The sequence below is a fragment of the Macaca nemestrina genome, chromosome 5 (assembly GCF_043159975.1).
Source record: "Macaca nemestrina isolate mMacNem1 chromosome 5, mMacNem.hap1, whole genome shotgun sequence".
NCBI lineage: Eukaryota > Metazoa > Chordata > Mammalia > Primates > Cercopithecidae > Macaca > Macaca nemestrina.
In genome coordinates this window covers 145,075,875-145,091,587 of record NC_092129.1, presented here as the reverse complement: position 1 = coordinate 145,091,587, position 15,713 = coordinate 145,075,875, and the positions used below count along the sequence as shown (strand labels likewise).

The following is a 15,713-nucleotide window of genomic DNA, read 5'->3' as shown; positions in this document are numbered from 1 at the left end:
CCCCCATGAAGTCAGGACTGGGTCACCCCAAGGTTAGGGGGCTTAGGCTCCTGGCAGCCCTTAGGAAGAGCTGAGCCGTCCTCAACAGACATTTCCAGATTGCCAGATGCCCTCCCAGCCCTGCAAGCTTAACCAACCTATTAGAGGCAGGGGACAGGACTTTTTCCTTTTACTTTTTCTTTCTTTATTTCTTTCTTTCTTTTTTTTTTTTTTTTTTTTTTTTTTGAGACAGAGTCTCGCTCTTTTGCCAGGCTGGAGTGCAGTGGCACAATCTTGGCTCACTGCAACCTCCGATTCCCTGGCTCAAGCGTTTCTTCTGCCTCAGCCTCCCAAGTAGCTGAGATTACAGACATACGCCACCATGCCCAGCTAATTTTTGTATTTTTAGTAGAGAAGGGGTTTCACCATGTTGGCCAGGATGGTCTCGATCTCCTGACCTTGATCTGGCCACCTCGGCCTCCCAAAGTGCTGGGATTACAGGCGTCAGCCACCAAGCCTGGCCTCTTTCTTTTTTTTTGAGACAGAGTCTCACTCTGTCACCCAGGCTGAAGGGCAGTGGTGCAATCATCAATCACTGCAGCCTCAACCTCCTGGGCTCAATCAATCCTCCCACCTCAGTCTCCTGAATAACTGGGACTACAGGCATGCACCTAATTTTTTGAATTAGGTTAATTCAAAAAATTTTTTGAATTTTTTGTACAGATGGGGTTTCACCATATTGCCCAGATTGATTTTGAACTCCTGGGCTCAAGCGGTCCTCCCACCTCAGCCTTCCGAAATGCTGGGATGACAGGTGTGAGTCGCCGCACCTGGCCAAGATGACAGGACTTGATGCCTTCCCAGACTTCCTCTGAGCTGTGCCTCCCAGGGACCTGCATGAGGGTGTCTAGCTTTGCAATCTCCCATCACAGAATGGAGGAAGCAGCTGCTTCTTCAAATCCTAGTTTAGCTGTTAATTTGTAGTATGACTCACCTAAGTCCCTTCTCTCTCTGGGTCTGTTTCCTCATTGGCAAACTAAGGTACTTTAGTAGTTCTTGGCCTTGTTTGCACAAGAGAATTACATGGAGATTTTCTTTTTAATACTGATGCCTGGCAGAGTTCATGGGTAGTGTCAAAAGTCAGAACAATGATTGTCTCCGGGGGGAATTACTGACTGGGAGGGGGCATGAAGGAACTTTCTGGAGTCCTGGAAATGTTCTATCTCTTGAACTGGAAGCTGTTTACCCACATGTGTAAAAAATCATTAACCTTTGCACTTAAGATTAGTACACTCTGTCGATTAATCCTCAATTAAAAAAATAATTAAAAAGCTTAAGAAAGAATCGATATTTGGCCCCACCCCTGATCAATTACATCAGAATCTCTGGAAGTAGGGCCCAGGCATCCATAGGTCATAAGACCTAGAGATCTTAATGTGTGGCTGTGAGTCACAGGCACTGACAGTACACATTCCAACATCCTCCAACGAATGTCCCAGCAGCCCATCATTCTACCCCTTCCACAGCCCACTGGGATAGAAGTCACCACCATGGTCATGAGAGGAGGTAGGCATTGGTGGGGCCCAGGCTATGCTTGCCAGCCTGTTCCAGGGCCAATAACCTGAGAAATGGCCCTCAGCTCCAGGGGTCGGCAGGACCCTGGCTGGCTGATGAGGGACAGAAGAGAGGTCTGGGACGCCACTGTTCACCACTCTACTGAGTCCCACTTAGGGAGTGGGAGGATGTATAGCTAATAGGTAGGTTCATTCTAAGCCTTAAAATGGTGCCACACAGGCTCCTGGGGCTGGGCCAACAGTTTCTGGGTACCTGACTCAGCCTGATGAATGACTCAGGAAAAGAGGCTCTTGGGGCATACCCATGGAGAACAGGTAGGGACTGGGGGCTTCTCATGCAGCTAGCAGCAAGGACTCAAGGAATGGGGCTTGGTTCTGTGTGTAATGTAGTAAGGAGGGAAATCTCAGAGCTGCCACAGGACAAAAGCAGAGACATGAGGTACTGTGGGAAGGGCAGTGGACAGTGGGGAAGAGATCCGTGTCCTCATCTCAGATCTGAGGCTACCCCACACCCTGTCTGTGGGCAAATCACATGGGACCTCAGTTTTCTCATCTGTGGAAGGGGTGTAAATCAACCCATCCTGCCCTCCCTGCTCACCTCACAGGGATGTTGCAAGGTTCACATGGGATTACAGGCGCGAAGGTGTAGATGGTAGAGGGTGGTACACACCGCCCGGTACCTCTCAGGCTCCTCCACCGAAGTCAGCTTCTCCATCCCATCCCGTCCCCACTTCCCCACCTCACCTCAGCCCCGGGGTGCCCTCTGGCCCAGGCTGGGCTGTCAGGGCCCGGGGAGAGGAAGGCCTCAACTCACACTGCACGTCCACGCGGATGGACTTGATGGCCGGCACCCCGACGCCGTTCTCAGCCTTGCAGTAGTAGCGGCCGCCCTGCGTGCGCGCAATACGCTCGATGCGCAGTGTCTCGTTGAACACTGATGTCTCCTGGAACTTGTCCGAGGCACTACCTGCCGTCTTGGTCCACCGTACCTGGGCCACCGGGCGGGGCAGAGTCAGACTGTCAGACTCGCACGGGGTGGAGGCCTCAGCGCTGAGTGCCCTGCAACGGCACCCCCTTTTTCCCATACTTTTTCACACGCGCACGTGGGGCACACGCAGGCCTAGGAAACGAACCCAGACAGACGTGGCAATGCACAGACGGGGTAGGATGCCACGGGGTCAAGAGCTGGGGAATCTGGGATCAGAGGGAAGAGGCTTTAAATGGGGCGCGCAGCGGTGTGTTTAAGAGAATGGATTCGGTCAGGCGCGGTGAGCCACTAATCCCAGCACTTCGGGAGGCCAAGCGGGCGGATCACCTGAGCTCAGGAGTTCGAGACCAGCCTGGCCAACATGGCGAAACCACGTCTCTAATAAAAATACAAAATTAGCCAGGCATGATGGTGCGCCGTGATGGTGCGTGCCGGTAGTCCCAGCTACTCAGGAGGCTGAGGCAGGAGAATCACTTGAACCCAGAGGCGGGGGTTGCAGTGAGCCCAGATCAGGTCACTGCACTCCAGCCTGGGCAACAGAGCCAGACCGTTTCAAAAAAAAAAAAAAAATACTGATTTCCATCTTGGTCAGTCACTCCAGGGAAAGCCAGCTATCAGGTCCTGAGCAGCCCAGTGGAGGGGCTCACTTGGGGAGGAACTGAAGCCTCAGACCAACAGCCACGTGAGTTAGCCTCGAAGAAGATCCTCCAGTCTCAGTCATCCTTCAATGACTGCACTCCTGGCTGACACCTGGATTGCAGCCTTGTGAGAAACCCTGAGCCACAGCCAGCCAGCTAAGCTGCTCTCAGGTTCCTGTGCCACAGGAACTGTGAGACAGTACGTATTGTTTGAAGCCCCTAAGTTATGGAGTATTTGTTATGCAGCAATACATGACTAATACACCATGATACCCACTCTGCAAGGTTTTATTATGAGGTTTACAAAGGAAGTGTATAAATCACCTATGTGTGGTGTCTGGTATACATTAGTCATTCAACAAATTTCTATGATTATTAATATTAATATTGTCTTAGATTATAGAGAAATTTATATTTATATTTATATTCTTAGATTATAGAGATTTATATTCTTAGATTATAGAGAAATTTATATTTCTCTATAATCTAAGGATTGCATGAGAAACCTGAGCCTATTACTCAAGGTGCCAGAGTTTTAAGTAAAACAGACCAGTTTTAGATAACTAAGTCTAAGGAGTGGGGCAGAGGCAGGGGCAGTGGGTACAGATTTCAGTCTTTAAGTAGGGAGGCTTGCTTATTACAGAGACAGGGCAGGGAGCCCAATCCTGGTGAACAGGTTAGGCCAGAGGCCAGAAAAGTAAGGCTGGGGAGAAGAAGTGAAAGGGCAACCTTTCTTATGCAGGGAGGACCACCCAGGACCACAGTGTTGGTGCTCTCGTCCCCTGCCCATATTTGACTCTACCCACATGGACCTAGAGGTTACAAAACCTGGGAAAAGTTAGAGGCAGTTTCAGGCAAGACATACCAGATTAGAGAGTGCTTTGGAGAGATAATAGGGACATGAAAACATTTGATCCTTTTGTACTTGATGTTTGATGTTTACATAAAACATTTTATCTGGATGGAGTTTGTTTACATACTGCTCAAGCCTTGGTATGCTTTATGCATATGAGAGTTCCTACCTTTTTTCAATTCTACAAAATTCTCAGTCTTTATCTTTTTTTTTTTTTTTTTTTTTTTAATCACTAGAGATGAGGTCTTGCTCTATCACCCAGGCTGAAGTGCAATGGTACTCTTGGGCTCAAGGATCCTCCTGTCACAGCCTCCCAAGTAGCTAGGACTACAGGTGTGTGCCACCACACCTGGCTAATTATTATTATTATTTTTTTTTAGAGCTAGGGTCTCACTATGTTGCCCAGGCTGGTCTTGAATTCCTGGTCTGAAGCAGTCCTCCCACCTTGGTCTCCCAAAGTGCTAGGATTACAGATGTGAGCCACTGAGCCTGGCCCTTCATCTCTTTAAACATTGCCTCCTCTCTTTTTCTATTAATTCCTTCTTGAATGCCTAAATTTATGTTGTAGCTTCTTATTGTATCCTCCATGTCTCAACTTATTTTTCACACCTCCTGTCTCTTTGTCTTCCCTGGACTCCATTGGAAATGCATGGCTGATTTCCTCAGATCTATTATCCAATTCACTAATTTTTTCTTTAGCTATCTCTAGAGTACTGAGGCCAAATTTTTTAAAGACTATATTATTTTTATTTCTAGGATTTCTGTTTGCTTCTTTCTGTACCTAACTGATCAGGGTTTATAATCTCCTGTCTTATGGATTCTATTCCTTCCATAATCTCTTCCAATATTTAAATTTTTTTTTTAATTTTTAAGATCCTTTCAAATTGCTCTATTTTCTCTAGTTCCTCAGTTGTGAATGATTCACCTTGTTGAGTCTATGGACTAACTCTTCTGGCACTGTATTTTTTAATATTTTAAAATTTTACTCCACAGGTTTGTACTCAGTGGGATCATCTTCCATAGAAGTCCTATTTGGACCTTTATGGTCCTGTTTGTGGTGCAGATCTCATTCACTACTTGGGTATAGGTGGTTGCCTATACCCAAGATCATGGGTTCATAGATTCCAAAACATTTTTTTGTTGATTTCTCAGGTTAGGATTTCCTCACTATTTGGATATTGCAAAATGCAGACAGGTTTTGGGTTATACTATATCATAGGTGGCTGCATTTATATCCACACCCTGAAGGACAGTCTGTTCCCTGCAGTGACTCTGGGTTGTGGGACAGAGATCTTCTGGTCCTCATCATAGATGATGCCACTCTTGTTGAGCTTCCAGCTTTAGGTAGAGTTCAATTCCAGCTCCCAGCCATGGATGGACCTGCAGCCTCAATGCATACCCCTTATGTGTGTGTTAATACAACTATCAGTACAGTGTGTATGTAGTGCCAGTCTCTTCACGGGCTAGGTTCCTCAACTTCTGCTCCCTGCCATCACTGCAGATTTTGTCTGCATTTCTGGCCCCCAGATATCCCTCCTTCTCACAGCTTGTTTGGAGTGAGGCACTCCATGTTCCCTCAGTCCCCCATCTTGACCACTAAGTAGGTCATGAGATGGTATTTCCCTTGTTTCTCTAGTAGTCTGGATGCTCCATGAGAACAGAAACTATAGGGGCATCTTTAGGACCCATAACTTTGCTTGCATGTAGCAGGTACTCAATAAATACTGCTTATAATGAAACAAGCAAAAAAGCTAGAAGGCATTTTAGGAGAGGCAAGCAACTTCAGCTAAAGCAGGAAGGTTGTACTTGGGGATGATGGGGAGGCAAGTCTGACTGGAGCACAGGGTGTGGGGAAGGTGGCAGTGGGAGATCAGACAAGAGAGGCAGGTGGAGGCCAGATTGTAGAAGGTCTTCAATGCCATCCCTAGGAGCTTGAATTAATCTGGTAAATGAAGGGGAGCCATTGAACGTCTCTGAGCAGGGGAGTGATATGATGTAGCACAACAGGGGTTATCATTCTGGTAGCAAAGTGCAGGAACGGATTGAAGGGGGCCGGGTGTAGTGGCTCATGCCCATAATCCCCACACTTTGAGAGGGTGAGGTGGGAGGATCACTTGAGCCCAGGAGGTCAAGACCAGCATGGGCAACACGGTGAAACACTGTCTCTGCAGAAAAAAAAAAAAAAAATTAGCTGGGCATGGAGGCGCACGCCTGTAGTCCCAGGTACTTGGGAGGCTGAGGGGGAAGGATTGCTTGAGCCCAGAAGGTCAAGGCTGCAGTGAGCCTTATTGCACAACTACACTCCAGCCTGGGCGACACAGCAAGACCCTGCCTTGAAAAAAAAAAATAGATGGGAGGAGGGGTGAGGTGAGAGATTGGGAGGTCAGTTTAGAGTATACTGCAATGGACCAAGGGACAGGACTGATAGGCTGACCTAGAGGACTAATGAAGAAAAGAGAGGAGGAGACCCACGCAAGAGACATAAAAAGAAAGGCGTGCCAGTATAGTGGCTCACATCTGTAATCTCAGCACTTAGGGAGGCTGAAGCAGGAGAAATGCTTGAAGCCAGGAGTTCAAGACCAGCCTGGGTAACATAGGACACTCTATATCTACAAAAAAAAAAAAAAAAAAAAAAGAAGAAGGAAAAATGATCCAGGCATGGTGGCACACACCCGTGGTCTTGGCTACTTGGTCGGATGAGGTGGGAGGATCACTTGGGCACAGGAGGTCAAGGCTACAGTAAGCTATGATCTCGCCATTGTACTCAGCCTGGACAACAAAGTGAGACCACATCTTAAAAAAAAAAAAAGAAAGAAAGAAAGAAAAAGAAAAGAAAACAAGGCCTCAGAGTCTGGCTAGATGTGAGGAACGAGAAGATGCAAGGTCAAATATGAGCCCAAGGGTTTGCGCCTGGGTGATAGAACGAATGAAGCCACTGATGGAAATAGAAAACCAGGTACACATACACATAGCCACAACCACACATGACCCATACAGGGACACATAAGGAGCCACACACAGATGGCCAGTGCAGCCTTAGGGAGAAATGACCCAGCGGCCTCACTGGCTTGTAGGGAGGACCATCCATCCTTTAATGGTCACACCTGACACAGACATTGACCTAAATCCAGCAGCATTGTTTTCCCTTCTAAAACATGCCTTTGAGAAGCAGCAGCAGTGATCATAGTTTTTTGTCCATCTGCCTGTCTCAAGGCCAAACCTACTAAAGTCATCTATGTTCCCAAAACGATCCAGGAAAAAGAATTTTGTATTTCACTGTCCTTTCTAGGATCCAGTTGTCACCCTTTCTGCTGCTATTAAAGGTCACAGCAGCTCATCAGCAAATTCCTTCCATCCCTTCAGCCCACCTCCTCCCCTCAGCTCTCAGTGATCATGGGCCACTGCTTCCTGCTTGAGCCATACACTTCATCTGTGACAAAATTCATCTGGCATTCCCAGATTCTTATTTTCTGTTTCTTTCTAATTGCTTTGGCTCTCTGAGCCTCAAGGGTGTGAAGCTTGCCTGCCAGAAGCCTGAAGTAGATAGAGATCACATTTTCTATGCTGCTTGCCACTCCTGGAGTCCCCAACTCAAAGATGGACATGCTGGGAGGAAGCAGAGTAAACTAAGAGGACACTGGTTCTGGATTCAATGTCTGCTTCCATCCTCACAAGAGCTGCGTGCGCTTGGGAGTTTACCCAACCTCGCTGAGTCGCAAATTCCTCAGCTGCAAAGGGGGTCACTAATGCCTTCCTCTCTGCACAGCTGTGAGGCTCCAAAGGGAAAACACTGGAGAAAGTGCCTGGCACGGTGCCTGGCACATGGTCTGCCTGCAGACACATTAGAAGCTGCATCTAAGGATGTGTCTGCTCAACAGATCCGTGGACTGGAGTGGAACTGAACAACCGGCATTCTATTTTTCCTCTCAGCCGTCAATATTTTCAGGTGAATGAGCCCATAGCCTCCAGCCCTTCCCCACAGAGTTAATTTTCCAGCTATTTCCCCAGCCCCCATCTCCTGTTCTCTGCCTCCATGCTGTGGTGCATCATGAGTCCTCGTATCCTGCTGTCTCTTCTTAAGTGCTGAGCCCAGGCAAGGTGAGGGCAGGAGGGGCCTGAGCAAGGCTGGGCTGGGGGCTTACCTGGGGTCGTGGGTGCCCGGTTACAAGGCACTGCAGCATGAGGGTGTCCCCCTCTCGGATGGTGTAGACACGCTCACTGATATTGTCCTCTTTCACCACACACGCCTGGCCCGCATGCACGATCTGGGCCTGGGCTGGAGCTGGCAAGAGAGGATGGAGGAGGTTTAGAGAAGAGGTGCCAAGGCCAGAAGTCTGGGGCTCCCTCCTGAGGGTGTTGGGGAGGGGTCAGCCCAGATCTCTCCAGGCCATTCCTCAGAGGCCTGCCCCTGCTGAGCCCAGGAAAGAATCCTCCCAGGACCCCCAGGCCAGAACCAGGAGGGCCAGGAACTCAGAAAAGGGACAGTTCCCCAACCCCTTGCAAAAGAGCTGTGCTTTTCAGTGGGCTGACTGTGTGAAGGGGCTTTGTCATCTGTACAGACCGGTCATCACTCAGTTAGCATCACCATCTTAGCAGTCCTGGCGGTGGATGCCGTCAGCGCCCCTCCCAGCTCCCCAAGGTGACAGGTGCATCCATCCCCAGCTGCTGACAGCTCAGGGTACTCGCCTTCCTCAGGGAATTGCCTTTAGCCAAGAGAGCTGCTTTGGCCAGAAATGCCTAGGAGATTACCCCCTCTCCCCTGCAACACACACACACACACACACACACACAGGTGGGGTGACTATGGCGCTGTCATACTCCAGAGCTCCCCTGGAAACAGGCTGAGGCTAAGCTTCCTGAGCCTCATCTTTGCTTGGCTGCCTCACTCATTCCCTCAGTTTCTCTTGAGAGCATTTTCCCAGCAAATAGCTTGCCTAAACCATAACTCCCCAGCCCCAACCATCTCAGGCTTTGCTTTTAGAGAGCCTAACCTAAGACACATAGGCACACACACACACATACACACACCCGGCTGCACATTGCCCTCCCCAAAGGCCTTCATTGTTTTTTCATTGCTCTCTGAGGCTGTGTCCAACTTCTTCTCCAAGGGACAGAAGTGCTCACAGAAGTTGGGGCCTGGGAGCTGGCAAAAGGCTGCGGCTCCTCCCTGACCTCTCTCACAGTGCCCAGGGCTGGGCTGTGACCCAGGCTAGGGGACCAAAGCTAGGATGTAGCTGGATGGGCCCAGTGGGAAATGACTGAACTTGCCAAGGTCATAGCCTCTGCCCCATTGTTTAGCCCCATTGTCCTAAAGGCAAACCACGTCCCAGCCCCCCCAATGCTTAAACTCTAGGAAGAGGAAAAGACCCCAACTTCACAGGTTCTGCTCACAGCTGAGAAGGGAGAGAGTGAAGTAGAAGAGCTGATACTGGGTATAAGGAACACAAGGAGGTACAAACGACATCCCTGCTCTAAAGAGGGGCACGGTGGTGTTAAAATAGAAATCATAAGAGTGATAGAACAGACTGTGGCTAAGAGATATCAAATTACAAACAGGACCTAAGGTCATGCCAGGCCCGAGTAAGTCACACCCCCTACACTTAAAGAATAAGCCATGTTCTCGTTGCCACAAGGCTTTCTGTTTTCTCTAGCAGCTAAACAAGCACTGGCCTGGAGATAAGCAATATTGAAACAATTGCAGACCATCTACTGCCAGACACCGACTAACTGGCCTCCCGTTCCACCAGCCATAACTACACCTTTGATCAGACAAGAGACTGATTTCAGTAGCTTTCTCCAGATAAAAGACCAGCAACCATGAACTGGTTCTGGCCAGTTGACAGAGGCTGCCCACTAAGTGCCTTTGTGTCTTCTGTGTCACCTTTTGACACATAGGCCAGATTATGGTGCATTTAAATGTTGTCTGCACCCCAAAGTGAACATGAGATGTATGTAACATGCACATTTGTTTACTATGCATGTGTACATCCCCCTTTGTGAATATTCATAGCTCCTCCCATAACCTGTTGAAAATGTATACCTGGCCCACCTGTTCAGCAGAAATTCCTGTCTCACCTTTCCTCTTTCAAAGTGACTGCTTTCAGTCTCTGCCAGAGGCTACACTTCCCAGCCTGTCAGGATGGCCACCCCACAGGACGCAACCCTCTATAAGAAATAAAGTTCTCTTATCTGAATTTATAATTCTCATGATTCCTCAGTTAACAGAGATAAGAAGATAAGAAGATAAAGCCGATACAGAAAATGTACAACTTCCTCCAGGAAATGTCCCATGACTGACAGGCACCTTCCTTCTTTATGTGTCTACACTGTGCGTCACTCCCCCAGTGCAACAACAAAGCATCAGGCCTGTGTTTCTGTCAAATTCAGGATTCTTGTCTTTCTGCCTACCAGACCTTGAGCTTTATCTTGGGATCTCCAGCACAAGGCCTTGAAAACAGCAGGTACTCAGCGAACACTGAATGAACGGATTTATAAGGATATCCCATGGTGAAGTTGCTGGGGGACATAAGAGAGATATAGAAGGCCCTAGGATGTCAGAAAACAGGCATCACCATTTTCTGGAGGAAGAACCACAGAAGGTTCCATGGAAGAGGTAGTTTTTGAACCAGGCCTCAGGGATAGGGAGGCTCTGTGCTAGCTGACAGGGCAAAGTCTCAAATTATATTACACAGGGTAAACCTCTAGTGACCTTTGGACATGAGTTTTCTCATCTCTAAAATGAAGAGAACACTACCAACCCTAAGAACTCACAATGGTAGATGTGATGATAACACAGGATAAATGAAAAATGCTTAGTAGAGTCGTAACGTGTTTTACAGATGCTACAAGCAGGGCCTTCCACCAACACTGATGGGATAGACATGAACTAATCACAGAGGTAGAGTCCCCAGAGGTAGCCTGGCAGCAGGTCACTAAACTTGGTCAGCAATTGGGAGTGACACAGGCTATGTTTAATGATGAGGGTCTCTGCAAACAGCAGTGGGTTTGGTAAACAGTGGTAGCTGCTACCAACCCAGAGTCTGAGTGTCCAGGTGACCATCCTGCCTGCCTGGCTGCCACAGAGGAATGAACCTGGCTGGCTGTCAGGAGACAAGCAATGTATGCCTTGAGCAAGCCACTTCACCATCTTGGGCCTCAGTTTCCCTACCCATAGGAAGGGTAGATTAGATGACTTCTAAGGTCTTTTTCAACTCACACTTTCTACGAATTTTGTAATCAGCACATAGTCGTCCCTATATAAGATGCACTCCAGAATCTGGGAACTGGGCCCAAAACTGTCACCTCATGCAATAAAAATGCATGAACATCACCATACGTGAAAGAGATAGCCATCTGTGGCTGAAGTCCTCAGGAAATCTCATCAAGAAACAACCCACCAAAAGATGATGTGCATGCCGGTTGCTGATAAGACCAAGAGGCCTGGGGTGCCTCTCAACAAGGAAGACATCGATTTAACAGGCTCCAATGGAAGATAAGCTGTAATCTTGGACGCTGTGGCTTGCCTGTAGCAAGGCAGTGTTGTAATGACAGAAGCTTTGGTGACAGATAAGGAATATTGAAAAAGAGCTGGAGAGCTGGACTTTCTTAGGGCACAGCTAGTACAGGCCAGGGCAGATGGGGCCTGATCGGCAGACACAGGGCCTCTAGTCACCTGACAGGTGTATTTTCCCACTGGAGATGGGGCCATGAGTGGATATCAGAGATGACATTGTTAAGATTATCCAGCTCCTGGGCAGGTGTGATGACTCAATTACAATCCCAGCACTTTGGGAGGCTGAGGTGGAGGATCACTTGAGCCGTGGAGTTCTAGACCAGCCTGGGCAACATAGTGAGACTCTGTCTCTACAAAAACTGCAAAAATTAGCCAGGCATGGGGGTGTGTGCCTGCAGTCCCAGCTATTCAGGAGGCTGAGGCAGGAGGATCATTTGAGCCTAAGAATTCAAGTCTGCAATAAGCTATGATCATGCCACTGTATTCCAGCCTGGGCAAGAGAGTGAGATTCTGTCTAAAAAAAAAAAAAAAGATGATCCAACTCCCTTTGATGACCACCCAACTCTAAAATGCTAGAACCATTTTGGAAGAAATTTGGGCAGTACCTCCTAAAGGTAAATAGGTGTATAACCCATGATGTAGCAATTCCATTCCCAAATATGTACCCAGTAGAAATGAGTACTTATGGCAACCAAATAATAAGTACAAAAATATTCACAGTGGCTTTATTCACAATAGCTCAAAACAAGAACAACCTACATGTCATCCATCAAGAATTGTATGAGCAAATAAGTTCTGGTATCTTCATACAAAGGAATATTCACCGTAAGTGAAAAAGGGTAGAGACATGACACTGTTGAATCTCACAGGCGCAATTTGAGTGAAAGAACCCAGACACAAACATACAGTGTATTGTAATGCTAAAGACAGAAAAAAAAAATTCATGGTGTGCGATTTCATTTATTCAAAACTTAAAACTGGAAAAACTTACCTTAGGGTAGCAGAGGCCTAACACTGATTGCTCTTGGGTGGGGTGGGAGATTATTTGCTGAGAAGGGCATAAGAAAACTTTTTTTTTTTTTTGAGATGGAGTCTAGCTCTGTCACCCAGGCTGGAGTGCAGTGGCACAATCTCAGCTCACTGCAACCTCTGCCTCCCGGGTTCAAGCAATTCTCCTGCCTCAGCCTCCCAAGTAGCTAGGATTACAGGTGTCTGCCACAATGCCCACCTAATTTTTGTATATTTAGTAGAGACGGGTTTTCACTGTGTTGGCCAGGCTAGTCTAGAACTCCTGACGTTGTGATCCACCCTCCTCGGTCTCCCAAAGTGCTGGGATTACAGGCGTGAGCCACTGCACCCGGCCAAGAGAACTTTCATGGGGAGAAGAAGAGAGATGGAAATGTTGGACATTTTGATCTGAGTGGTGGTTGCACAGTGTCTGGATACACAAGTAAAAGCACATCAAGGTATCTGCTTTGGACTTCACCATATTATACCTTCTAAATTACACCTCGGTTTTTAGAAAACAGCATCTACTGTCCTGGGATGATATTAACCATTGAGATTATCCAGGATAATCCATTTACTATTACAGTTATCCAACTCCCTTTATTCTCACTCTTACTTGATGAGCCACTTCCCGTTGCTGATTTGGTTCCAGGTACAGTTTTCCTTCTGAAATGAGTCCTCACTAGTAGTAAATTACCTAGTCCCCCTTGGCCTTGGCCTTTCAATTTGCTCATCACCCCCCACTGAGTTTCCTTAGCATGAGTCAGCCTCCCATTGGCTCAGGTCACCCCTGGAATGGCCAGAACCATATTTCTGACCCTAAACCCCAAAGGGTCCCTGCCCCACTGTACCTCAGCCTCCATCCAGCTCCACACACCCTAGGAAGGCACTGCCTGCAGCAGCATCTCCTGATTCGGACGGCAACCTGGGCATGGCTATTTCCAGATACACCATGACATAATCCTTTCATTCAGTCTGTCGAACAATAAGTCCTTCTGGGCCAGGCGCTGTGCTGGGCGCTGGAGATACTGTCATGAAAAGCAAACAAGGGATGGCTCTCAAAGAGCATTGCTGGGGAGATGGACAGCAAAAAAGGAAACAGAAATGGACAGGGTGGTTTCAGAGTGTGTTAAATGCTATGATGACTCGAAAACAGGGGGATGTGATAAGGAACCGTGGGGAGAGAAAAGGTCTGCTTTAGAGAGATGGAAAGCACACAGCTGTGGAGTCACACGATTTGGGGCCCATTCTCCTGGCTCTGCTACCCACTAGCTGGGTGATGCTGTGTGATGCTGGGCAAATTACTTAACCTCTCTGAGCCTCGGCCTCTTCATTTATAAAATAAGAACAATAATGCCTTCTCCCAGGGCTGGTATGAGGGGTTAATGCAATATATGTAAAACACCTGGTCAAATAGTATGTGCTCTCTCCATAAATGACAGCTCCCAAGATGATGAAATAGGAGCAAGAGATAGGGAAAGGGGACCAGCTGCTGTGCACCCCTACACATGCAACCCAGGGGTGGAAATGCTCAAAGCAGTCATTAAACGGGTAGGGGTGTTTCATGAATATGTTCAAAATTCATGCTGAGGGCTGTGCAGGGCTTCAGAGGGGTTGGAAAGTGGGAAGGACTGGAGCCCTTCCCCGAGTATCCCCCTTCTCATGGTACTAGTGCACTTGGCTGTGCAAGTTACTTAAGCCTTAGTTTTCTCATTTGCAAAATGGGGTTGTTGTGAGGAATAAATAAGGAAACTCATGTAAAGTGTTTAAAACAGTGCCTGGTACACAGTATGCAATCTAAAAACGTCAGCCAGCATTATTATTCTATAAATGATCCTGCACTCCTCTCAAGAACGCACATCCCCTGCAGTCTTCAAGCCCTTTGCATGAGAGGACCCTGCCTTCTCTGTCACAGATGATGAGGGTTGGCACCTTCCTGGGGTCCACTGTACCTTTCCAAGCTCCTTGCCTCAGTTCTGTGAAGCAGAAAGGGAAAGTCGCATTTAGCCCCATTGGCAGAGAAGGAGACCAACGCCTGGAAGAGGAAATGTCTCGTCCAAGTCACTCGCTGAGACAGCAGCACAGCCAAGACTCAAACCCAGGCCTTCCACCTGCTAACTTGGGACTCTGTTCACTGTCCCCAGGAATTTCAGAGGCATGGCTGGATTTGATCATCTTTGCTTGATACCATATTGGTGGATAAAAAACTGAACAGGATTTCAGAACCAAGTATGTTTCCTTGCCTCTGGTCTATGAGACTTTGCTATTTTACTCTCCTGATTTCTATCAACGAAACCCCATGGAAAAGGAAAACAGCCTCTCCCAACCTGTGTGCCACAGAGCGTTCACTGACAGTCCATCACAGACGATCTTCACTGTCAAGTAAGGACGCTGCGTGTTCTTCCTCTCGCTCTCTGTGAGAAAGACTTTGCACACAAAGTATAGCATTAAAGGCTCTGAAAAGTCCTGCAGTAAACACATCCATGTAACTTGGTTTCACTCAGTGCTTTCTAAATGTATTTGGCCATAAACCCCCTTCATTGCAGAGCACCTCAACATCCTGAGAGACAGCAATGTTTTGTAAAACTAGTGGAGAAAAACTTAATACAAAACTGACAGCTAAGGAGTTAACACGCCCCTCCCCAACCCCTTAGTTGAGAACAGCCAAGTGGCCTGAGACACGTCACCCTTGGGGCAGCATCCTAATGAGCACAGCCAAGGCAGAATGCTCCTGGCCTATCAGCTTACTCTTTTCCTCCCCAGAAAGCATACACCCAAAGTGTACAGGTATGGGTGGGGGCTTCCAGAACCCAGTAGGCCCAGTGAGGGAGCCACAAACTCTCAGGGAGTCAGACTAAGACAAACTCCAACCTGCCAACTAAGGATCCAAAGAGAATTCTCACTGGAATGGGGGAATTTCATCAAAGATCCCCATCCCCTATAAGAGAATCCATGCCCAGCTGCTAGCCACAGGTAGGGGTGCTGCCAAATGCACATGGATACAACACTAGGGTGAGGGCCAAACAAGATAGACAGCAAGACAAATGAAAAACCTTGATTAAAAGCACCTTCAGGCCTGTAATCCCAGCACTTTGGGAGGCCAAGGTAGGAGGATCGCTTGAGCTCAGGAGTTCGAGACCAGCCTGGGCAACATGGTGAA

At 47.9% G+C, this 15,713-nt stretch overlaps 1 protein-coding gene across 1 annotated transcript in view; it reads right to left on the bottom strand.

Annotated features, from left to right (window-relative positions):
• The window catches only part of LOC105474549 (MAM domain containing glycosylphosphatidylinositol anchor 1), a 66,358-nt gene that overhangs the window by 25,812 nt on the left and 24,833 nt on the right, over positions 1-15,713 (bottom strand). The window contains 2 exon segments of the mRNA XM_071097113.1: positions 2,368-2,542; positions 8,175-8,314. Of these exon segments, the coding sequence (XP_070953214.1) occupies positions 2,368-2,542; positions 8,175-8,314 (315 nt within the window).